Below are 24,491 nucleotides of genomic sequence, written 5' to 3' on the forward strand. Positions count from 1 at the left end.
ACACAGGATGACAACTTGCAGAGTTGAAGTCGCCGCCGTGTCGATAAGGACTGAACTGCAGATGCAGCCGAGCGTTAAGAGGAGGAGGAGAAGGGTCGCGCAGAGTCAGAGGTGCTGATCCAATTTACGCATCACTTTATTTCCATTTCAGCGCAAACTCCGAGCAGAGAGAGGGGAACGATTCCTGCAGCGGTGCTGGGGTTGGACGTCTTCTTCCACATTTCCTCACCTGAAGTGTCCCTCACCTTCCCTCCCCGGCTCGATTGAAGGAAAACCACTTGACAGACTTGAAGAGCTTTGCCCCGAGGCGAAGCAGAGCTCATATATAAAGCCGGGTGAAGGACACTAACACGCTGAGAAGTGGAAACTGTGGCTGCATCAACCATGGAGGTCTATATCACTTGGAGGAAACTTACTTTGCTCTCATTCACCTTCGTGTGGGGGCTCTCAGGTCAGTGAAGAACTTATTTTCACATTTGATTCATTTTATTTTTGTGTTTCACACACACCTTAATATCTCAGGTGTGTTTGGACCTGAAATCGGGTTAATGATGATAATAATTTAGAATTAAACTACATTTCTCCTCTATTTTTAACCCACTTTTTCCCTTCTCATCATGTAAAGCACGTTTCCTAGATGAAACCATGCAGACATAATTCACCGTAGCCTAATAACTAATGAGGAAATAACACAAAGGTCTGCTCCTGGTCCTGTTCTGCGTGCCAGAGGATGGAGAGGTTGGATTGAAAAGCTGAAACACCTGTTTGTTTTTCACAGGATTTGAAACAAGTGTGTTACACATGATTATGTCTTCCAGGGAAGAATAATCCCTTTATAGCTGCTGCAACATTGGCTCTGCCATCACTGTCTCTCTCTCTCTAGCAATGTATTAAACCCTTACTTTCAGTGTACAGTACACGCAGCCTACTTTCCCCCCTCCATCTCTTTGATTTAGAAATTGGGGCACGGTACAGCTGCTTGAGTGTTTTGCAAATGTTTTTAAGGAATGAGAAGTTTTAAATGATTAATCCAGGTAAAATTTTGAACAGCGTTATCTAGAGGGGGCGCATCATCTTACACTTGACAGGAAAAGATTATTGTGATTTTTTTTTTGTTGCCAGAGGCAAGTTTAGTCTCCATTAGGTCACACGAACCTCTTTAAATAGCAACAAGGGATTTCTCTAAGTTCATATTCATGCGTCATGATTTTTAAATCACTCACACTTTGGTCCATGAACGCCTCTGACGTTCACGTTTAACGTGGCCACAGATTTCTTCCTCACGAACCCTCCTGCTCTCACATGGAAGAACAGGAGATATCCATTTAAAGTCAGGCGGCTCCATCTGCTTCAGGTGAGTGCGTGTCAGTTCCGACTGACAAGGCTTGTGACTTTCATTTTAGGCCTGTGAGACATTTCACATTTTCTCTCGGCTGCTCAAAGCTCATGTTGCCAAAACAATCCCATGTGCTGACACAGGCAATCCCAGGCCTGCTTGTTAACCCCCCCGAGCGGCGGGTAATACCTGAGAAATGCAACCATCTTACAAAACAGAGCCCATTAGTATTAAGACACCCTTAAGGCATTTGAACAAGTGATTGCTAGTTCTGTTTTCTAGTGACTAATCTGGAGGAGCAGGCTGTGATTCAGAGTCACACCACAACAGGACAATACTAGTAGCTGACCTTGACCTGTTTGACTCACCATCAATCGCCCTGCAGGTGTGTCCTGAAAACACTGCTCAAGATACAGAAAGGAAGTGTTCATGAATAGCGGCCTGTGGCAACAGGAAGAGCTGAGCACTCCTTCAGTCCCCTGATGTAGCCGAGTCCGTTAGAGCAGGAAGTGAGCAAACGTCCTTCCACAAACAAGATAAGACCTCATTTGATGTTTTCAGTCAAGAATCGGAGCAGTGGGGGGAGAATGTTATCGGACGCTGTTGATGAGTGATCGCGGTCACGTAAAGAAGCAGCATGTGATTTCAAATCTCCACTGGCTGTTTGACTCACTCATTTGCGCGTCAGCGTATGTGCTCTGTCTTTTATCCAATGTCAGCCAGGATCAGCTCCGGGCACGCCACCAGCCTCTGAAGCGAGTGAAGCTAATGGACGGATGGAAATATAAACGAAACATTTCATCATTAGACTCACAAATGTAGGAATCTGCTGCTTTTTCTCCTCTTGCATAATAGAAAATTTTATATTTTGTGGTTTCGGACTGTTGATGAGAGACTTTAGAAGATTTGATGACACCTGACTGGGCTTCAGGAAGTTCATTGTTACTTTTTAAAAATTTAATTTGGCACCAAACTTCTGTGCTTCCTCTCAGCAGTTTATAGCTTTATAATAAACTTTGCCTCTTAATCGCATGAACCCATTAAGATCGTCTCAGTGAAGTTGTGTTTGGATCAGCTAATTTGATTGCATTAGCTTGGGTTCAATAGGCGGTGTGCAGATTACGCACTGTTTTCTAATTGCTTAAATTAATTTACCCTCATTCTCATATTGTTTCACTTCACTCCAGTAAATCCTCGTCACTTGATTTACGGTTTTATTCTCTGAAGCGTCTGGTTTAGGCCCATTCATGTTACCTGGACAGCCTGAGTAGGAACACAGAGATATTCAGTCAGTAAATAATTACAGGCCAACTCAAATTTTTAGTATGCGGATTGAAAAATAGCACAAATTGGGGTTGTCCAAAATTGTCGATGGATTGTTCCCAGCTCCAATAAAATGGACAGTGTGCAATGGAAAGAGCCATTTTGTTATTCCTGACATTGACACTGTGTTTCAGTGATATGTGTGTGGGTGTGTGTGTGATGTGAATGCATTTACATGAGCACATGCGTTAATCTTGAAGCTAGATGTTCCTTATCAAAGGCCAGTTGTTCATGGCGGCGATGTATAAGCCATGCCTTATCTCTCGACTAGCCGTTCTACAATTACACTTCTATTCCGGACACACCATCTGGCAAAAGAACATCTTCATTTGTTTTCCAGGTTGGTCCCACAATGGACTTTACTTATTTAACAAGGTCAATCCATACGGGCTTCAAAGGCTCCGTTGGGGATGGGGGTGAAAGGAGAACTGCGCTGCCACTGCTGATTTTCAGTGGCAACGCTCAGTGATTTAGAGTAGTGAATGAGGAGGTTACAAGCATTATTTTTAACTATGTGCTGTATATTATTTTAACTCATGGCCCCTTAGGGCACTGATCCTTTCCCCATTAGAACACAGCATGTTTTAAAGCTCGGCATACTGACAATGTGGCAACATCGCTTTGTTTCCCGTCTCACTCCCTATTGTTACCCTGACGACACTTCATCCCAAAATATATTATATGTCCCATAGGGAGGGCCATGGCATGCAGTTTGCACCAAGTCACAACTATAGCCTTATCTCTAATTGCCTATTTCTTAGAATAATACCAAATGGATGTGCAGCAAAGCCCCTTTCCACTTTGAGCCGGGATTACAGCAGTTTGAAGCCTGCGGTCCTCATGTATGTGTCCCCAGCAACTGGTGCAATTTTGATTTGAGGAAGGAGACTGAGGGATTTATCAGTACATACGTAATGATACGGAAATACAACAGTGAACTCTTTTTCCCCTTCGGCGAGGCAGTTTGATGTCCAATCGTCAGTCCGTGCGAATGTGCCAGTGCCTCTTGTAATCCCGTGTATTTACACCCACTGGCACCCTGTACAAGGCCCAGGAGAACAAGAACCTGAAAGGAGATTAGTGCAGGTTCAACCTCACGCTGATGGGTAAAGAGAGAGCCATCGCTGTCCGAGACATTTTACATAGCTTCGATCATGGCATCTTAACATGCTTCTCCATTTCAGTCTTTTCCCCTCATACCTGTGGAAACTTGAATATAAAAATATAGTCTTCAAACAGAGGCTCTGATGTTATGTCTTTTCAATAACGTGCTACCATGTAGGAACTACACAACACAAAGACACAAAATGACTAAAGTGACATGTGCTTCTGTTGCATCTTTGTAGTCATTTTGCATCTTTTTGTAGTTGCTTTGCATCTCTTTGTCGTCATTTTGTGTTTCTTTGTAGTTATTTTGTTTCTTCTCTTTGTTGTCATTTTGCACTTCTTTGTTATTTTGTATTGTTTTGCATCTTTTTCAGACTGTATCTCTTTGTAGTAGTTTTGTATTTAATTTGAAGTCGTTTTGTGACTCTTTGTATTATTATTTTTTTGCTTTTTGTAGTAATTTTCGTAATCTCTTTTTAACTGCATCTCATTTTGGATCTCTTTTTTCTCGTTTTGTGTCATTTGTAATCACTTTGCATCTCTTTGTTTCTTGGTGGACATTCAATCAAATAACCACAGTCACTTCAAACAGAGGCTCGGGCTTGTATATTGATACTTTAATCTTAGTTTCATTATAAAAAATACTGCAATTAAGCCTGGGGGTCATGTAAACACCTTAATCTAATTATATTACCTTAATTAAAGTCACATTCACAGGATTAATGCTGTGATTAAAGAATGTGGAGCACTGCAGTATTAGCTGCATATATTAAAGGCTGCATTGACCTCTAAAGTCCATGTTCAGGCTAACCATTAGAGGTTTGACAAGTTGCAACTCCTGCCCCACATTCACTGAGTTACTACTATTTTTAAGCATACACAAACATTCATATTTTTAGTCCCGACATGAGATAAACTGTGAGAAACTGCCATAGGAGCAACAGTAACTAGCTGTTTGGAGATATCTGGATGTCACTGTCACATGTTCATGTAAATACATGAAAACAGAAATTTATGAATTATCTTCAGAGGCAAATTAGAGGAGTGTGTGCATGCAAACATAGACAGTAAGAAGCAGTGAGTCAGTGCTAGCCATGACATGCATGTTGGGATTTGCGGATATGTTGGTTGTCCCTTTCCTGGACTTCCTCTGATGTTACATCTCGATCCATGGACCCAGAAAGGGAAAAGGCCTCCCCTCAGGGGTCATGAGAAAGGCACTGGGTGACTTTCCCAACGTTGGGCCCTGGCCTGGGGACTCTTAAAGGCGCAGACACACAAAATGTACTTCCTTAATCTTTCTCTTCCTCATAGAAGAATCCAACGTCACCCTACCCGTATGGGCAGAGAGGCCATACATGGCTGCTGATATTTTGAGTGACTGATGCTCTGATAGAAATCTCTGGTGGTCAGTAAAACATTGGTTTTGTGTATTGTTTTGCATATGGGCTACATAAACAGAGTTATTTCCAGTCGACCTTTGACACTAACTATTTACTGACAATAATAGTTTCCCTCAACAAATGTATACACAAATAAACACTCTATTTATAGAGACTTCATCATAAAGTCCGTAGGGTTTGTCCCAAGTTATAATAATGCTGCTGAACTGCAGCACAATACAAGACGACGGTGTCAGCCTGATAAACTCCTAATATAAGGCTGCCTGTGATGCAACTGTAGCCAGAGGTTTGACAGCACGCTGGATAATGACTATTTACAGCCAAGAGAGCCGCAGAAGGCTTATGAGGTGGTTCTTAAGGCCAGTCTGGCATCATTACTGGGTATTCCCCATCTACATTCATCCTCACACCAGGCTGCCTCTTTTTCTATCTGCCCCTGGATTGAGTACAGAAACCACTAATAATAACTAATAGGTCACTGACTTGGTGATCAGCATAGCTATTACTGACTTAAAGCACTGTAGAAAGATATTTAATTTCAATTTAATTGTTCTATTTAATTGACATTTTATCACAAAAGGGTAGAGAGCATTAGATACATGGAAATGATCCCAACAAAACGAGACGTTTTCTGAAATCTGATCTTTGGAGAAGCAGGAACAGTCACCCTGATGCTGATGTAGTGTAAATCTAAATCTGTAAAAATATTCTCTGTGCCTTCCCAGAATGGAATGAGAGAAAAGAGCATAATGTAATATTTCAACAGATGAATACACAAATGTAAATCATACAAAAATAGTCAGGCATAAGCCCACTTCAATTGTAGAGAAACAAAACATTCACAGGGTTTCAGTTGCATTACTGCCCTCTGTGCCTGTAGTAGATCCAGAACAATTAATCCATTAGTTGAGTTAATAAAAATCAGAAAAATAACACATCTATTCTGAAAAAGGTATAAATTAAATCAAAATGACAAAACATTTTGCCCTACACAAGCAACACTTTTGAAAGAGGAAGAGAAAAAAAAACAACAAGACATATTAAACCCCAAAATGTGAACCTGTACCCTTCAAATTAAAAGTCTGATTGCATTATTCATTAATTAAGCAATACAGGAATCTATAATGCTCTGTTCATAACTTTGATTTAAAGAACACAACAGTGACCTGACAAAAGCAGTCAGTCCAGGGTCCGTGTTGTTATTTAAAATCAATATTTTATTAGTAACAACTGATTCCTGTAATCCCATGAGACGTGGAAGACGGTAGAGTATTTGCCAATTTGTTGAAAGCCATGTCATTTGAAAATGCTTCTAAAAAAAAAACTAAGTTGTTTTTCGTTGAACACCCGTTTCATTTATCTAATGGCTTCTGAAAGGGTCCCCTGAGGTCAAGGTTTGTAGATTTTTCTCATCCCACGGGGGAGCAGAGTTACCAAAATATGGGATTTTTTGGTAACTGTGCAAATTGATATTACCAAAGGTTACATAGCACATCTCTGCCTCCAGTGACACCACTGCTGTGAGTGAACGCAGCTTGCTTCCAGTGGCGCTGACAGATGTTGCGAGCAGAAGTCAACAACAACTGCAACCACATATATCCATCTGACCTGTCCTTCAAAAAAAAAAAAAAAGTTAATAAAGCTGTGGACAGACGGGAATTGAGGGCATGGGCTTACACAAGATAGCCTGTGTCAAATAATTCTTACTTGGAGGTATTTAGGTGGGGGTGGGGATGGAGGTTAGATGCACTTATGACTTCAGGCACACTGACATAATCCCCGTTTTTCTCCTTGAAGTGTTTAGGCAGCTCATAATCACACGCTGCCAATCAAATATCCATTTGTGAGCTGCTGCATTGTTAGGTTTCCATTCCCACTTATTAAATAAACTGCTGTAATCGATCAGATGATGGACGGGTCCTACAATGTCTCTTTAACCATTGGTGTACCACATAGCACAGCTTCTAAATTTGGCCTTTCCTGACTTATTCATAGATTGAGAGCAGTTTCAGTAATAGGCGTACTACCATTGTATGTCACTGAGAAGCTTTCATTGTATTCCCTTCCTGCTCTTATGGTCCTGTAGAGGTGCATGTTTCCCTGAATAGTAAAAGAAAGTGTCCACTAGCCAGAGAAGTGACATTGATTTGTGACATGGTTGCGTTCCCGCCTGTAGCAATTTATAAAACCGTTACCTGCACGGTTTTCCCCAGGACAATTTGCTCAGTGGAGGTGGTAATTGAAGTTCAGGGAGAATTTGGGCAAGAATGGTGGTTGTAGCCAAATCTCTCATGCATCAGTTATTTCTTACACCCTGCTTGACATGTTGCTCTGATTTATTACTTAGATCAGTTAATCAGTGCTAGAGTTCATTCAGACACATTCTGATGCTTCTCATCTTCTTATCAGCGTAGTGACAGGTGTGATGGTTTGGACATTAACAGGGATGTCCAGAGAAAAGAGTTTTTCAGGTTTTTCCAGGTATCTGCCGACACTACGTCTAATGACCTGAATGACACAGCCGCCCTGTGCTTAAGTTAGTGTAACCAGTCCAATTCAAGCAGTGTTGCATGTTTGACAATTCAATAACTGCATGAATACAAACAGCTTTCCTTTAGCTGTGTAACCTTCATCAAAATGATAACGTAATATCTCAACAATAGCAAGCAATGACCACAACATGCAGCCCTTCCATAGATAAACACTCAGCCCACACACTTGTGTGCACGTAGTCCACTTGTGATTGTACAGTGGTGCTGCGGAGCGGAGTTTCTTCCCTCATAAATAATCTTCGGCTGAGTCTAGACACAAAGTACACAAACCGCAAATCAGCAAGTTTAATTTTGGACTGTTATGAAGTTATTCACTGAATAAACGTTACGACCAGTCGGACGTCGTCACCGTTTACCATTTTAGCCACGCCGGTCGTTGCACTGAGAAAGAGAAATAAAAAGATTTGCTACCATCAGAGCTTAAGCCAATCCTTGAAAGGACAAGCAGTCCTTTCATCACCGATGCAACTGACACCTGTGTGCCGAGAAAAAGATCTCTGTCTTTAGTTAAAGTGTAATTACAGTGGCCCAATGAAAGCCAGATGGAGTAACTGTGCATGAGGTGACTCTGGCGGCAGGCAACTATGTGGAAAAAGTCATTATAGTCACACTATTAAGCTGAAGCCTGCAGGGCATCAGAGCTGTACTGGTGTTCTCAGCGAGGCAGAGCGAATGAAGAAGTGCCATTAGAAAGACAGTAGGAGACACAAGTAAGGTTTATGTAACTTGTCTCCTTTAGACACCGCTGAGGGAAAATCCCTCCCAGGATCCCCTGACACTGCTAAAAATCATCCATCTACAGCGTGATGTTTAATGCTCTCCAGGAGACATGTTTGATGGAGCTTTGAAACATCTTTTTTTTTTTCTTTCTTAATCCCACCCTCGACTTCTTAGTGACTTCCTACGTCTCCCAGAGTTCCACGTATCAACCTCAGGAGAAGGCAGAACACTTTTTGAGACTTGCACAGAGGTAGCAAGTAGACATGCTCGATCTCAAGTAGGATCTGTGAAATACGTTGTCATGGAGACTCAGACTGTCACGAGAGTTCAGTGGACTGTCGACCTGACATACTCACTTGAGCCAGTGCAGCTACACGTTCATGGGGCACACACACACCTACATCTATTAAAGTGCTGAAGTGGGAGGAAAGGTGCAGGGTGTCAGTAATGATTAAACAGTACAGTGCAATTCGGTGTCAAGGATTAGTGGGATTTGCCCCACCACCACACACAGAGAAGGCCAAAGGCATACAGATCAGGGAGCAGTCAAATTCAGATCTATTTTGGTGGCGTTCAAACATAACCATCACTTTGAAAAGCTTAGCAAAACTTAATGTAGCAAAGCTTTCAGTCAGAGACCTTGTTAGACCGGTTTCCAATCTGCATGCTGAGCTAATGGACTCCTGGCTGTAGCTTCATGAGCAGATATGAGATATCTGGTATTGCTACTCTCATCTAACTCTCATCATGGTAAATGGACTGTACTTATGGCGCATTTCTAGTCCTCCAGCCACTCAAAGCGCATACACTGATGGCATTATCTGCTCATCAGGTTCTAGGAGCTAACCATTCATATGCACTCACACAACGATGGCGCAAGCCTTCGGGAGCAATTTGGGGTTCAGTATCTTGCCCAAGGACGCTTCGACATGGAGACTGGAGGAGCCGGGGATCGAACCGCAGAACATCTGATTAGTGGATGGACCGCTGTACCTCCTGAGCCACAAGCCGCAAGGATGTAAATAAAAAATGAACTGAATAAATAAGCAGGAAACCAGTAAATACAGCAATATTCAGTGATGGCCTCCAAGTTCAACACGATGCAAAGTAGTCCAGTCAAATACCAGAATGTAAATTACAATAGATTTATAAATATTGTTGAGGCTTGGCACAAAAGCCAACATGAAACACAGTGCATAGAAATTGTAATTTATTTATAAAAAGATTTGGGTAGAAATCCTTGTACCCCTCCTGCACATGGACTCCCATCTCCCCTTGGGAGAAAGTCTTGTAGAGGAACTGTTCTAGATTGTTCCTTCCATCATTTACTGTAATTGTTAAATTCAATTTCTTGGTTTGGGCATAAAATGACCAAATATCGTCCCCGCTCACGCTGCCTTCATCACCGTGTCCCACAAACTGAGGCGTCATTCTCTTTGTCCAAGATGACAGTCACCATGATGAATGAGTTCACTATTGATCCAAATAAATGTAAAAGCATCATTCTGAGGCAGTCAGTCCAAGGTGAAATACTTCTTCAAGAGAGTCTAACCGTCTTTAGATGATCAGCTGGACACTCCACAGATAGCAGCGGTCTCAGCCTCACCTGTACGTGATTTGAGATATGAATGAATCTGGAGCCTTTCATGAGGGACCGGGCTAAGCCAGGGTTTCCTGCAGTCTCAATCCTTAAAGTCCTGAAAGTAGCCGCTCTATCGATCGTGTTACTTCACCAGCTTGTGCCTGTGATGCTCCAGAGGGCAGGACCTCCTGTCAGCTCATCGCATCTCACCGCGAGCAATCTCATTAATAACATTCGTGGTCATTCTGAAGTGACTGAGAGAAGCTAAACTATAAGAATATCTCCTGGTGCAGTATGCCTCCCTCCTTTGTTGGTCTTCTTTCCCAGTGTCTTTTCATCAACATTATTACACCCCTACCTCCACCTCCTCTTCCTCCTTGCCCTCTTCTTTTCCTCTTCATCTTGTCATCTAACCCTCCTCCTCATCCTCTTCCTTCTTCCTCGCCTTCATCCCATCTCTCCTGAGAGCTGCGGCTCTAGCATCTCATCAGCATCAGAGTCTCAGGTCAGTCAGGGTCTTATGTGTGTGTGTGTGCTGCTGCTTTCTGCACATTATGTGTGTGTAAAGTCCCTTTACTCTTTGTGTTTGGTGGTTTCGAGTGTGTCTGTATGTGAACTCCTCAGCCTCAGACCTTTTTTGTGTTTATTCCTCCAAATAATTTCTCCCTCCATCTCTACCTCCATCTATTTCTCTTCCTTGCCTCCCTGGGTGGTGTATGTAATTATGAGCTCTTATCTATTTTTCTGTCACACACAACTACACTCCGGAGAGAGCTCACTTGATGTCATTATCTCCGATAATGGCTCAGAGGTGCAATCCCCCCCTTCAATCCTCCCTCCCCGCGTCCTCACCACGCTCCAACATATACAGTATAATTGCTATTTATTGAAAATATCTCCCACATCACCGCCCTCGCCTGTGCTCTCCTTTGGCTAATGCACCCTCTCCCACAGACATGAGAGTGGATATGTATTAATATGCTGTTAATATGCTCCTTTCCCCCCCCCACTATGCGGGGGGGATCTCCGCCAACACTTTCATAATTGGATTTCTGTTTCTTCAGTTCCATTCCAAGTGACAACAGCCCTCAGAGAAAACATGTTTTCATCAGATTAAGTGCCAAAGTGCTTTTAACAAACTCTGTCACACAAATGGGCAGTAATTTGTGCAGTCTTTATTGACAACAAGCTCCAAATGAATCTACAAAACAAGTTGTTTGTCCACGGACCTTTGACTGACACACAGATCAGTCTGATCCTTCCACAGATCACTGTTGGAAAATAAGTCTGCGTTATGATGTGACATTTCTATAGTTAACGCCATGGATGTTATAAAAACATGGGTGTAGTCTCCATGACGTCACCCACAGGTTTCTGCAGAGCCATTTTGAAGCTCAGTGTGGACGGCGTCGGCAGTCAGGCGCCATCTCGGCAGTGTTCGACTGGGTGGAGCTGAGGTGGGCTGGATGTGGAAACCATCCACCTGTCACTCAAAGTGGCCACATCCTTGATTAACTTTAACCCTTAATGTAATTTAGGGAAATAGCTCAAGAGACTTTTGGAGCCAGCCTCTATTCAAGGAACTTAAAGATAGGGTATACGATGTATTATTCAAATTTTAGAAGAAGAATTTTATGTTATATTTGTTGGAATACCAAAATCCAAGATCTGTGGCTGTCCCAGGCCAGTCATGATGACTTTGTCACATGATTGTGTGGAAATATTGTTTGCAGCGGCTGGTTTTGACCCACTCGCCGGGAGGACAGCCTCCTTTTTTCAAAGAGGGCCGTTTCATTTGGGTTGTATTTTCGTCCCAGCAGAGACACTTCCCCTCACTTGCAGTAAATCCCCCTCACATGGCATTGATGTCCGCCGCTCAGGTCCAGCTGTCCCCCCACATGCAACCATTGTTAATTGTGAAAGTCACCAAGGATCTGTGGGCCCACAGAAAGGCTAGATCAGTTTCCTCCCAGTGAATGTCTGACGCAAGCTCTATTTTCTGATTCTGTAGCCGGGAACAATGGCATATAAAGTAAAGTCAGGAAAGCACAAAGGAAATAGTAGCTTTGACAGAACGTCTGTGTGCCGTGTCGAATGCCAGCCTCCAAAATGTCACTGTTGCCTGTGAAACAACACATTACCCCTCCCTCGTTCATTTCTCTTCTCATGTATCTGTATGCAGCAGCAGGACTGTACCCGGGCTCTGACGTACAGTACAGCAGAGGCACAGAAAGCCCCATAATCTCTGCCAGCGCATGTGTTTGAAGAGGTGGACGTCTCTCAACTGTATGCTAAACAGGATCTATTAGGATTAGGTCCGGGTTTTGAGGGAGTTTAGCTCATTGCTGACTCTGTTTCAGGATGTGGAAAGTCTCGCCACTTGAACCACAAAGTGACAGATCTCTCTAATGTCGCATGCAGAGCCAAACCTGGGCCCTCTCTTCCTCCTTCTTCCTCTTTTCCGACAGCCTTTCGCTCGTATCATCATCGATGTTTCGAGCGTTCATTAGTGACTGGTCATTATGTTCACTGATTTCCTGAGGCCAACCATCCGTGAGAGCCCATTAACCCCAGACATTAAGAGTAATTAGGCAAAGTGCTCACATTTTCCTGCAGATATTTTCACTCCGGATTGTTTATGTGGATGTACGCATGACGTCCTGAAGGCAATTGGCAATCTACAGGCAATTGACCTCTTGCTGCTCTATTTCTGTATTCCCAAGAAATCTGAATTCTCATATGCAGTGATTTAACTCGGTGGAAGAAAAGGATATATATGACGGGAGAGGCATAAAGCAGCAGCGCTAGGAGGGATCCTGTCAGACGGTGTGGACCACACTCACATGCACATATATATTCTTCGTACGTATGTGCACACAAAAGCTTTATTATCACTGCATCACACTGTCATATGAAATGAAAATCCTCATTTATATGCAACATGTTATTTGTCCCTCTTGGAGACCCAGTCACTTCATTCTCCCATATACTCTTGTTGTACACCCCCATGCAACACTCCCACCAATTCCCTCAATGGGGACACTTTAATCATCACGGCAGATCCATGTATCCCCCACCCCCTCCATCCATGTGCTCACATACACACACTCATACTTTTTAACACACATCCTCTGGGAGGACAAAAAGGCAAGTCTCGTCGGATCCGTAATCGCTCTCGAGTTTCCTCCGCCCCCCCCCCTCTCCCAACGTGCCTCCTCTGCTATCATGATCATCAGCAAAATAACTTTACAGATTGTGTTTAATAAGTGTGTTGGAAAGCACACGGAAGCCACAGAGGAATATTAGTTTCTGTCTCATCTCCCCTCCTGACACTACCTGTCAGCGAGCAAGACATCACACAGCGCGGCACAGGAGGACGATCAGAACTCCCCTTAACCGCCGAAACTTGTCGCTCATCTGTCTTTTACCTCCTCCCCGTGTTAAAAATAGACCCAAGCTGTCAAGTGACAACCAGAATTTTTTTTCGCTCTCTCTCTCTCTCTCTCCCCCTCTTTTACTCACTTTCTTCAGCTTTCCGTAATTCGCTGGCTGCAGCACTTTCCTCCGTCATTGCAAGCCACGTGACGGAGCCAATGCGCGGCTCGTCATTATGAACTGTTTTCCATTTTTCTGTCCAGGTCAGTCACTGTTAATACGGCCAGGCAGTGTGCTAAACAAGGTGAAAAATGACTTAATGTGAAGCAACTGAAGCACAATTACAGGCAGCAGCACGGCAGCCACGTCTCTGATGCTGAACATCAGTAAAGTGTCAGCTTTAAACAAGGTGTAATATACGATCCATCATCAAGGCAACATGAGGTGACTGAAATAGCCTCGTAGAAGTTAGTGCCGAGGTCCATTAGGGAAAGTTGCAGAGAGTGTGACATCGTTTTCCACCTACGTAACTTTAAAAAAAACTATTGTGTTCTGCAGAAAGTTTTATAGCTTGTATTGCAAATTTCCAACGTATGAAAGCAAAAATTATACCGAATCTTGGTAAATGTGAGCTCACTACTACAGTATAGTTGCATCAGAAGTGTGGTATTTTGACTTTGCAAATATGTGTACATTACCACTCACTGTATGGTGCTTTATTTGACATGTTATTAATGATGCGCCATGTATTTGTCCATCCTGTCTGTCCTGCAGAAACTGCACCTGTCAGTACTTTCTATGTGTTTGCCCCATGCAGTGTGAAAAAAGGTGTAAATTCTGCATAAATGCACCTGCGGATGTACAGCTACAGCCTATTTTTGGTTGGTTTTGGTTTATTTAATATGAAGCAGTGTGTTATTTTAAGTTATTTTGTGTGCCATTCATTTTTTTCCCCCTCTCTGGCCTGTTGTGTTGAGCAGCTCATCTAAACTTTCAGCTTAAGTGGTGACAGTACGTTTATCCTTTTAAATGTCGAGCACTTAAATGGAGACGGTTAACATGTTTTCAGTTTTTCATTTTTGAGCAGCTGAGTTTAAATATCTTCCATCATCTCTGTTTATTCTGCAGCAGTACTAGTTTCAGACTCAAACATAGAAAACGTTCCTACATCTGTGAGTTGCTTATTCTAAACCTTGATATGCACTTTGACATATTCAGGCCAACCTACTGAAAAGTTCTATATATACACATTTTTGGATTTGATTTAATATTCAGTGCATTGTTTTTAATTTCAATTCCTGCAGCTTCAGTTTGTGTGGTTTTTCTTTCTTCGGAGTGGACTGACGTCAGACGTGGTGCATTCCTCAAAAATACAAAAGCCGAGAATCAAAAGCGAGGAAGGAACGTCCGCCTCTTTCATGAGGACAGATGCTGATTAGACTGTTGTCCTTAATCAGACTTTTTTTTGTTTATGTTTCTCCATCAAAGTTCAGGACGGGAGTTACGCAATCAATTACCGCCACAAGCATCATGCATAATGCGCGATAAGACGGGAGATGCATTTGCTCTGATCTGCTTATACTTGTGAAGACACCCGAGTGTACAGATGCAAACACACACACACACACACACACACACACCGAATCTTAAGCTTTGATTGTTATCGTTAATGGATGGGTCATTTATCTTCCCTTCAGTGTGTGATGAATGGTTTATGTAAATAGTTTGTGTCTGCGCGTATGGACGGATGCGTGCAGAGCCTTCTGAAATTAACCCTTTGTGAGTTTGGAGGATCTGTAACAGGATCCATCACTGAACTTTTAAGGAAGCGACTCTCTAGAGTCTAGACGTCTTAGAGCAGATAGACTCTTAACATTTTAATCAATGCTGCTCTGACTGCACCGGCTCCACGCAGACTCTCCCTCTCAGCTGCATCTCATGGGCGTAACCGCGATCTGAATATTTGAAGATTTTATCCTTATTTTATCATTTTAATTACAGGGTGGACCCACCATCTCTCTACTCGTGTGTTTACAGCAGGCGCTGGCCGTGACAGGCAGATTTGGTGAATTAAACGGTTAACGATATTCAGTAGCCGACTTCCTGAAATGGAGACACTGATATGGTGACGGTATCTACAGCTGTACTTCACCGTCAGTGTAAAATTATAAATGATGGAAAACTAAAATCAGTGTCGGGTGAACTGACGGCAAACACGTGAAGAATTGTGTGTGTTCCTGTGTTCCACCTTCTCATTATCAGCTGATTAAATGAGAGCGGAGTGACACTAAGTGCACTGAGGTTGATTTGTCCCAGCCTAGTTTAACTTGGACTCAGTGGGGTGATGTCAGCCCAAGGTTATGCACACTGAGTTGGTGCGTGACACCTCCCCGTGCTTTCAATAAATCATAAACCCGCAGAGAAGAGAAAGATGTGGTGGTGTGATGCATGGAAATAAGACGAGGTTGAAACCTAGAACACGGCTGGACTGTGTATGGTCAGTGTGCTCCTGAAGACATGACTGAGGACTTCATCTGCGATTCTTCCACTGCGTTGAGGAGCTGCACAGCTGCCACGTTTGGTCGATGGAGTTCTTCTCTTGCCCCCGTTGTTTCAGAGAATAGTGTAATAATCTAATAAATAGCCAGAGTGTGCCGTCTGCAGAGGCCTGCGCCGCCGTCTCTCCCACAAGCATAAACTGAACTTAACGGCTTTTGGAGGACATAATTTAGGACTGTAATTTTGGTTTTACAGCAGATGGAGTTCAGGTGGCATGGAGATGATTTAGTCGGTGTCATGCGAGTATGAAATCTTTATGAAATGATCGTGATGGTCAGAGGTGATCTTTAGCTCCCAGTCGATGACCTTTGACCCCTTCCCAGATGATGCTGTGAGCGGTTTTGGTCTGGTGTTCACACACAGCTGATGGTGTCGGTTTCTGGTCTCCTGTCGCTCAGACTCAGACAGCTCTTTAAGGTCGATTAACTTCCTTCCCTGACTTCAGAATTATTAAATGATCCTTCTTCTTCTTCCAAACTGTGATTCTTATTTTTATTTTTTTTATTTTGAGGAGACTTGACTCACTAAACTCATTGAACGTGTAAGCTCCAAAGTCTTAAAGCAGATTTTAGGGGGGAAAAAAACGAAGAAGTTGGAAATGTATTTTTCCTTATGTGCTCCAAAACTTCTTTTGGACCAACATCGAACTTCAAACTGCTTGAACAAAGACAGATATGTTCCCTAAATGTCCAAAAAGCTGAGCTACACCAAATGTTTTGGCAAAAGCACCTCTGAAGGTGACCTCACGGTCCAGCTTTTTTTTTATCTGAGACGGAAGAAAGATGCGACAGAAGCATCTTGTGGGACGCTGAGACAGAGTGAGTGAGTAAAAAAGAAAAAAAGATAGCGGAGAAGAGAGAGAGAGGCTGAAAGAGAAGGAGGCAGACGACGCAAAGACGATAAAGAAGATGAGGAGAGTGGAGAGGTGGAGGGGAGGGCGAGGGGGAAGAAAGTGGAGGAGAGCGAGCACAAATGAAGAGAGCGGCAGATAGAGCCAGATACTGAGCTGGAGATTTGGCTGTTTAATCGAGTCGGTGAGGATTAGAGAGGGATTATGCAGGAATTGCGACGTAGCAGCAAATTAGCCCGGTAGCTTTAATCTGAGAGGCGGACAAAGCCAAAGGACTTGACCAGACAGTGTGTGTGTGTGTGTGTGTGTGTGTGTGTGTGTGTGTGTGTTATTCGTAAGTAATGAGGTGACACAGTTTATGATGTCTGTTGAAACACAGAGCAGAGCACGGTCATCACAACATCATAGTTTACTGTTTATATATATGCAAAAGAGATTTCCAAAATAAATCTTCCCTCTTTAGACGTTTCGGCTCCAATCTGAGGAAATATTTTAATAACTGATTTATCGTTTAATTAATATTTCAAACAAAAATATCATTAAAAAAGTCTGACACTTTGATGTCAGGCATTTTTCACAGTTTTCTGACATTTTATAGACCTTTACCTGTTGATTACACCTTTAAATATGATGAAAAATACAAACTAACACAAGCCCTGTGTACATATTGTTTTATTTTCTTTAATTAACACAAGCCCTGTGTACATATTGTTTTATTTTCTTTAATTTACAAGAGAATTGCGTATTTTGCAAGAGATTCGCTCTTAAAGAAAAGCTCTTTGGAGTCCACTGAGCCGTAAATGAAGTGGGACAGCAGGAATAACCACCCAACAAAGACATGAAATGAAGTGAGTGGTTCCAGTCCTGTGAGCAGTCCAGCCCCGATGAAACCTGAGCAGGTAGGTCAGGCACCTACGAAGGCAGAAACAGTCCAGTGAATCCTCCACACGCACTGTAATCAGCACTGACATGCCACACACACACGCATGCGCACAGCTTTACACCCACAGTAACACACACACACACACACACACTGCTGTTATAATGTAGCAGGTGTACTGGTGGTGGAAATTGTCTGCCACTCACCTCAGCCTAACTGACTCTACACCTCTGTAAATGAGGATAGATGTGGTGTGGAGGAGAGAAAAACATCTGAGTTATGACTTATTAATGCCTCAAAGATGTGTGTGTGTGTGTGTGTGTGTGTGTGTGTGTGTGTGTGCACAGACGGGGGGATGGGGATTACAGAAGACAGGATGAAGTTTCTTACATAAGAGCTCATTTCCAGCCTACAGTAGCACCTCAGTCTTTGCTTTAGTCCCATACAGTGGCTGGCCGCCTCTTGTCCGTTTGAATCCCTTCACTGGGACCACGTAGGGCATGTTCGCCGCCCGCCTCAGCTCTTGGTAGGACTCGCTAACAGGCTGCAGACATCGTCTCATATTTGCACATGCCGTGCCACACACACACACAAACACACACACACTTTACCACAGGGCTTGTGGGTAGTTGTTTTCTCAAGACCATGCCAGCACAACTTATTAGACACATGCTTGTGTTCTTATAACATGAAAAAAAAGTGGGAAAGCTACAAGAACAATCAGAGCAGCTCTTCGTTAGCTCCCTGTTGAGCCGCATTTTGTAATAACGATGCATTTTGTAATAAACGTCCAAAATGTAATAACTTTTTCATTTCATTTTGTAATAAAGCCGCATTTTGTAATAAACTGCCCCAACGCATTTTGTAGTAAATTTTGCCGCATTATGTAATAAGTTATTACATTTTGACAAGATTATTACCAAATGCAAAAAATCTGCAATTTACATAATATTCTCTGTTAATGCAACCTTTGATAGTAATTGCTAAGTACTGCTACTAGGCTAATACAGTGATACTAATAATAGGCCTAGCTTTTACAAATACTTTAAAGTAAAATAAAATACAATTAACAAACAAATAAACTATGCTTTAGAATTGTTATTACATAATGCACCATGTTATTACATTTCCTAGAAAATAAAAAAGTTGCAAGTGCATTTTGTAATAATCTTGTCAAAATGTAATAACTTATTACATAATGCGGCAAAATTTATTACAAAATGCTTTGGGGCAGTTTATTACAAAATGCGGCTTTATTACAAAATGAAATGAAAAAGTTATTACATTTTGGACGTTTATTACAAAATGCACCGTTATTACAAAATGCGGCTCAACACTCCCTCTGAACATTCACACTGAGTGTCAACGGACGATGTGATGGAGGCCTGACCACAAATATTATGTACTTCATTTGAAAGTACACACTTGGTTCACACTATCAGGCAGAGTGAAAAATTTTACTGTATGTTTGTTGAGGCTGAGATGCTAAATAGAAACGGACAGCAACATATCTCACAAACAAATACCAAAACTGGAAAAGGTTCAGATACAATAACCTCATGAGTTCCTGGTCCCTGTAACGGTTCCTCCTTCATATTGGCCTTGAAGTCTGTTTGTAGTGTGATTGCATTGTAAGTAATGAGCAAAATGGGTTATTTTGTATTTAAAAAAAAAAAACATCTTTTACCATGTGATTTGATTCCAAAGAATTGAATAATGTGTGTGTGGTTAATTTAGTCTTCAGATTTAATTGGATCACCCAAAGTCACAGTGACCATCACTTGCTTGTCTTTCTTATCGTTTGAGGCCGTGACTTCAAAAGTTCAAAGTTGAACTACAAGCGAAGAAGCTGCAGTTTTTCCCCTTCGCTTGAGGAGATTTTAGGATGAACGGAAGAACGAATATTCGCCAATGTTAATTTCACGCATGCGTTAGCCTGCAGCCGGACAGAGATATGGAGGCGTAGAGGAGAGTTAACCTCCACCCTCCACCCACACCTTCCTCACTCGCAAACAGGAAGAGGATGAGGAACAGATTAAGAGAGCACGACCACGTTGTTTTGGAAAAAGTTTTTGCAGAGTGACATCGAGCACGACCCATGAGAGCGATCTGATATGATAGCTCCACATCACATTTTAATCAGATACATTTATGTTGACTCAAGATGAGATGGGTGTCTGGTTCTGATAGATACAAGGGCCATAATCACTGACACAGATACCAACACCTTTATTATTAAAAAGCAGCATATATTATTCAGCATTTTTTGACACAGGATCATGTTTCACTGTATATGACTGAGCACATGCCCGAGCCTCCACCTCCTCCTTCCTCACTGCTGATCTGTTTGTTTAACAGTTCAAACATGATAGGGTAATTCCTGCCACCCCTGGGACCCGCTGGGGCAGATCAAGTGCGACCAACTCACTTCTGAGGTTGGAGCAGGATATAGATATCACCAATGCCCATCGCATAATTACAAGCCTCCTAACGGATGCTCGCTGCCGTCGGACGATCGTCGTCTACGAGGGGAAAGGCACAAACCGCGAGCCCCCCTCCCCGATGGCGGATGGCTTTTTAGGAGGGACGGCAAACATCCTGGAGAGTCCAGAGTGCTCGGGTTCAGTGGAGGGAGAGTGTCCTGCATTATGCATGGTGGTTGTTATTTTCATCACATGCTGCTGTCAGGCGTCATTGTCGTTCCTGCCCCGTCAGCACTGTGTTCACAGATTGTTGTTTTGGTGTCTACTTTAACCCTCTCCCCGTCGTGCACTTTCCATTTTTCCCCCCGTCTTTACTTTATCTGACTGACTTATGGAAGTGGAGTTAGAGGACCCAGTGGGCTCCATTAACCGGCCTTGTCTCCGGAGTGGTGTGGATCTTTTGGGTTGAGGAGGGCTCTAAGTCGAGCCGGTTCCTGCGACAAAGCTAGCCCTCGATTGTCAGACCACTCAGGAGAACCAGAGGGAGAAAGTGGCCCCGCTCTGGAGCCCATGCATTATTTCACACTGCAAGTGACAGCCCAGCACACAGGCACAAATGCCAACAGACGCCGGGGTGTCAGCAAGAGGTGTGTGTTGATGTGTGTATGCATTTGCAGCTTCATGCCACCGCTACAGCGAAACACTCGCAGCATACAGTATGCTTCGCAGCCGAATAACCTAGATTAGGGCTGGACGGGATTTAGTGAAGTTGTTAGAAGAAATCTTTTGAAGCCACGTCTGGTAAAAAAGGCGAGTGTGTTACAAAACGAGCCAGGTCTCAAAGCGCTCATTAACGAAGTGTAAGAAGCTGAAAACACAAGGCAGGATGGAAGCTTTAAGGCAGAAATTTCCTGTTTTTGATCACCACTAGGATGCATTTAGTCTTGTGCTCCTCATCCAAATTACTCCCACCCACCGTCCTCCAACGTGCTTGGTCTTATTTCTGATTTTCCACGAGTTGGTCCTTCCTTTAAAAAGGAGCATTTCATGATGAAAACCTATTTGCACTGTAGAAATGACCTCGTTACTCTGCACTATCCATCCTACACTCATCTGTGGAGAGTAACTCATTCATTTGAAATGAGAATATAACGCTTCATTAGGTTGTGGCTGCTGTGGCAATGCACTCTGTAATTGAGGACAAAACAATAATATTAGAGGCTGGTTAAATGACCTATGAAACTAGTTCGTCTTACTCTCACGTTGAGCTTTTCATTACTTATTGATTCATTGATGTTGGTCATTTGATCACAGAAACAAGCTACTCTTAAATATAAGGAAATAATTAATAGGTGCAAATAAGTTAAAGTGAAGAGAAGATTCAACATTTTGTGAAATAAAAAATGTGTTTGATTTGAAACGAGATGATCAATCATCAGGGGCAGATTGTTTTAGGACTCTGGTTAGACCAGTATTTGTATTATTCACTACTTTATACTTTTATTTACTCAACAGCACTTATTTTAAGCTGCAGTTATTAGTCACTTTGCTGACTAAATGCTTTGGAATAGATTAAAGTACCAAACATTATATGAAGTAGTTCAACTGAGCTCCACCTTGCAGCTAAAACATAAAATCCCACTTATAAATTAATGCGTCGGTATAATGTGATTGAACAATGTTTTCCGGGATTTGTGCAAAATCACACGTGAACTAATCAAACTGAAGTTTAATATCAAGCAAACAAAACTCTTGATACAGGTAAACCATGTGTGTATTCATATATTTGAACTTTTCATTCCCACTAAAGGTCGATTGATTAGAGTGAATTATTGCTGATGACAGCAATCATTAATAATTAGCCAATGATATGATATAATAATCACTCGGAAAGGTTTGATTCTGCATAATGAGTTTGGATTTTTCTCTTTTCATTATTGCACTCTCTTCTCTCCTGCAGTGGTTTAAACAAGCTTAACTCCTAATAATGTTGCGTAATAGTAGTGGATGGACGCGCACATTATTCTGTAAAACCTTGCACTACATTTGGATTTAAAACGGGTTAGTGTTTATTAACATCAGTTCCTGACCCGACCAGGCTACAATCCACTTATCCTTTGGATAAATGAAGAGAAATAACCAAGTAGATATAAACCCTATTGTGTCCAGTTTATATACAGTATATATACCTTGAGCACCATAATGCTGCATTTCCCTGTTTGTCCTCCCCATTCAATTTATTCTGTCGAAAAACTGCTGATAAAGACTGCGGGGAGTAGGAGTGAAGTGAAAGACATGGAGGAGATAGAGGAAATACAAATGAAATAACAGAGACGGGAGAGTGATGGGAGGTGTACGTCTCACTAGCGTTGGCGATTAGGCAGGAAAGTGTGTGTGTGTGCACGCTTGCTTGGATGAGTGTGTTTGTGCACGTCTGACTGCGAGTGTGTGTTTTGCACGTTACATCCTAGCCTACTTCCTCTTTCACCTCCTGACATTCCACTTCCCATCACAGCGGCCTGGCGTTCCCAGATAAGGCCTTCCAGTACATTCCTTCCTTCCTGTCGTCGCTCTCCTCTCCATCCAGCGACCAATTCCACCCCGCGGCGATCAATCCAACCGATAACGGTTGGACGCCAAAATAAATAAATCCATTTCGTCTTCTCCTCATTTCAATACAAAAAGGCTGTCGGTAAATAACAGCCTCTGTTGTAGTGGCAGTGTGCACGGAGAAGTGAACGTGGAGTGAATCTGTCACGTCAGAGTGATAGAGACCTCAGCTGCTCAGCTGTAGCAGATCGATATTTGGTAACCTTTTGTCGGCGATGGCTGGATAAAGGCGGCTGCACTGAGAGGGAGGGATTGTTAAAGCGGCCGGTGTAACGATGGCACCACGCCCATCCTTCCTGCAACTGGAGCCACGCTGTGGTAGCTGGAGAAGGGACAGAGGGGGTCTGAATGCATGGAGAGAGAGTGTGTGTGTGTGTGTGTGACTCGGTCTCCTGTTTCTGCTTGTGTGCACGAGTGTACAGGTGCTCGGTAACAGGAGTCGGACCCCATTGTCCATTGTCCGGAGGGATTCTGGGTAGAAGGCACAGGCTGCAGCATACAATGGCTTGTTTCAGAAAAGCGGTGGCTCTTACCTAGAAAGAAAAAAAAAGAAAAATATGGAGGTTTACTTCTGCTCCAGCTCTGGATCAAACAGCAACAAGCTTTTCTGTGAAGTGAAGTAGCTGTATGGAGGAAGCAACCCGTGTGACAGCCTGCTCCTTTAAAGAAGAGACGATCATTATCTTAGCAGACGACTGAAACGGATAGGGGGGGGTGTTTAGTTCACTTTGCTCATTACCTGCTGGAAGAACAAGATGAGAAATACCCGTCTGACATTTAACTTAAACTGACATTTCACTTTCCCTCGTTATTCATCTCACAAATTGTGTGCAGGAGCTTGTAATTGTGCCAGAAACTCATGTTATAGAATCAAATTTGAGCAGTAACGTAGTACAAGTACAAAATGTCAAATATATATATGAAAACCTATATTAAATGAAAAGATATAACCTTACACTGACAGCTAGAGTTGTTTCCAAAGACACAAATGTTTCTCCAGCAATGATTTTCTTTATAGACGGGTTTAAAAGTGTTAGTATGTATGAAGTTTCTGTTGTTTGAGAGCACAGAAGTCCTCTTTCGTTCATCTAACCATGTGACACGTTCCCTCATGGATATTTTATTAGTAATGTCAACACGTGTGAAAATCCTGTCAGGTATGGGCCTGATGTTACACCGTGTACAGAAAACTTCACTCAGCACATAGCATAGCATTTTATTAATGCAGGATCAAGAGCATAATAAAGGCCATGGACCACGGTAACAATGTGAACTCTCCACCACCTAATTAAAACCCAGCACGTTCGCCAGATCATTAAATGCTAATAACCAATTATGCACCACGTCTCGATGAATGCAAAGAAAGAAATTAATCTTTTCACTGTTATTGACAAAAAGAAAAAATGTCAAAATGCTAAATGAACCTTCGGCGGATCAATTATTAACGTGTGAGCTACATTTTATTTTGATGCCGTTCTTATCTGTGATGTTACCGTAGCTGTAAAGTCATTTCATCCTAAAAAGAAATTCCAATATTTTCAGTGTTGTGGGGAAACTCCTTCACATTTTCTCTCGGCTCTTGCCTCAGCGATCGTCTGTGTTGTGCTCAGGACGAGGCTCGGACGTCTGCTCACGCTGACAGAACAGATCACATCATACCAGTTTCTCCCATTACCTCATGGGTTACCGCGGGTCGGTCTCAGAGTTCACTTTGTGATTTCAAAGCACGGGTTTTTATCTTGTGTGTGACCTTGGATATCTATATTTCTAG

The 24,491-nt window shown here is 42.6% G+C and overlaps 1 protein-coding gene across 1 annotated transcript in view; it reads left to right on the plus strand.

The window, feature by feature from the left end:
• Window positions 1–24,491, plus strand: part of esama (endothelial cell adhesion molecule a) — a 48,080-nt gene continuing 23,589 nt past the window's right edge. Inside the window, exon 1 of the mRNA XM_019267678.2 lies at window positions 1–451. Coding sequence (XP_019123223.2) covers window positions 385–451 — 67 coding nt within the window. The 5' untranslated portion in view covers window positions 1–384. The remainder of the gene's footprint in view (window positions 452–24,491) is intronic.

The sequence above is a fragment of the Larimichthys crocea genome, chromosome XXII, assembly GCF_000972845.2.
Source record: "Larimichthys crocea isolate SSNF chromosome XXII, L_crocea_2.0, whole genome shotgun sequence".
In the NCBI taxonomy this organism is placed as follows: Eukaryota; Metazoa; Chordata; class Actinopteri; family Sciaenidae; genus Larimichthys; species Larimichthys crocea.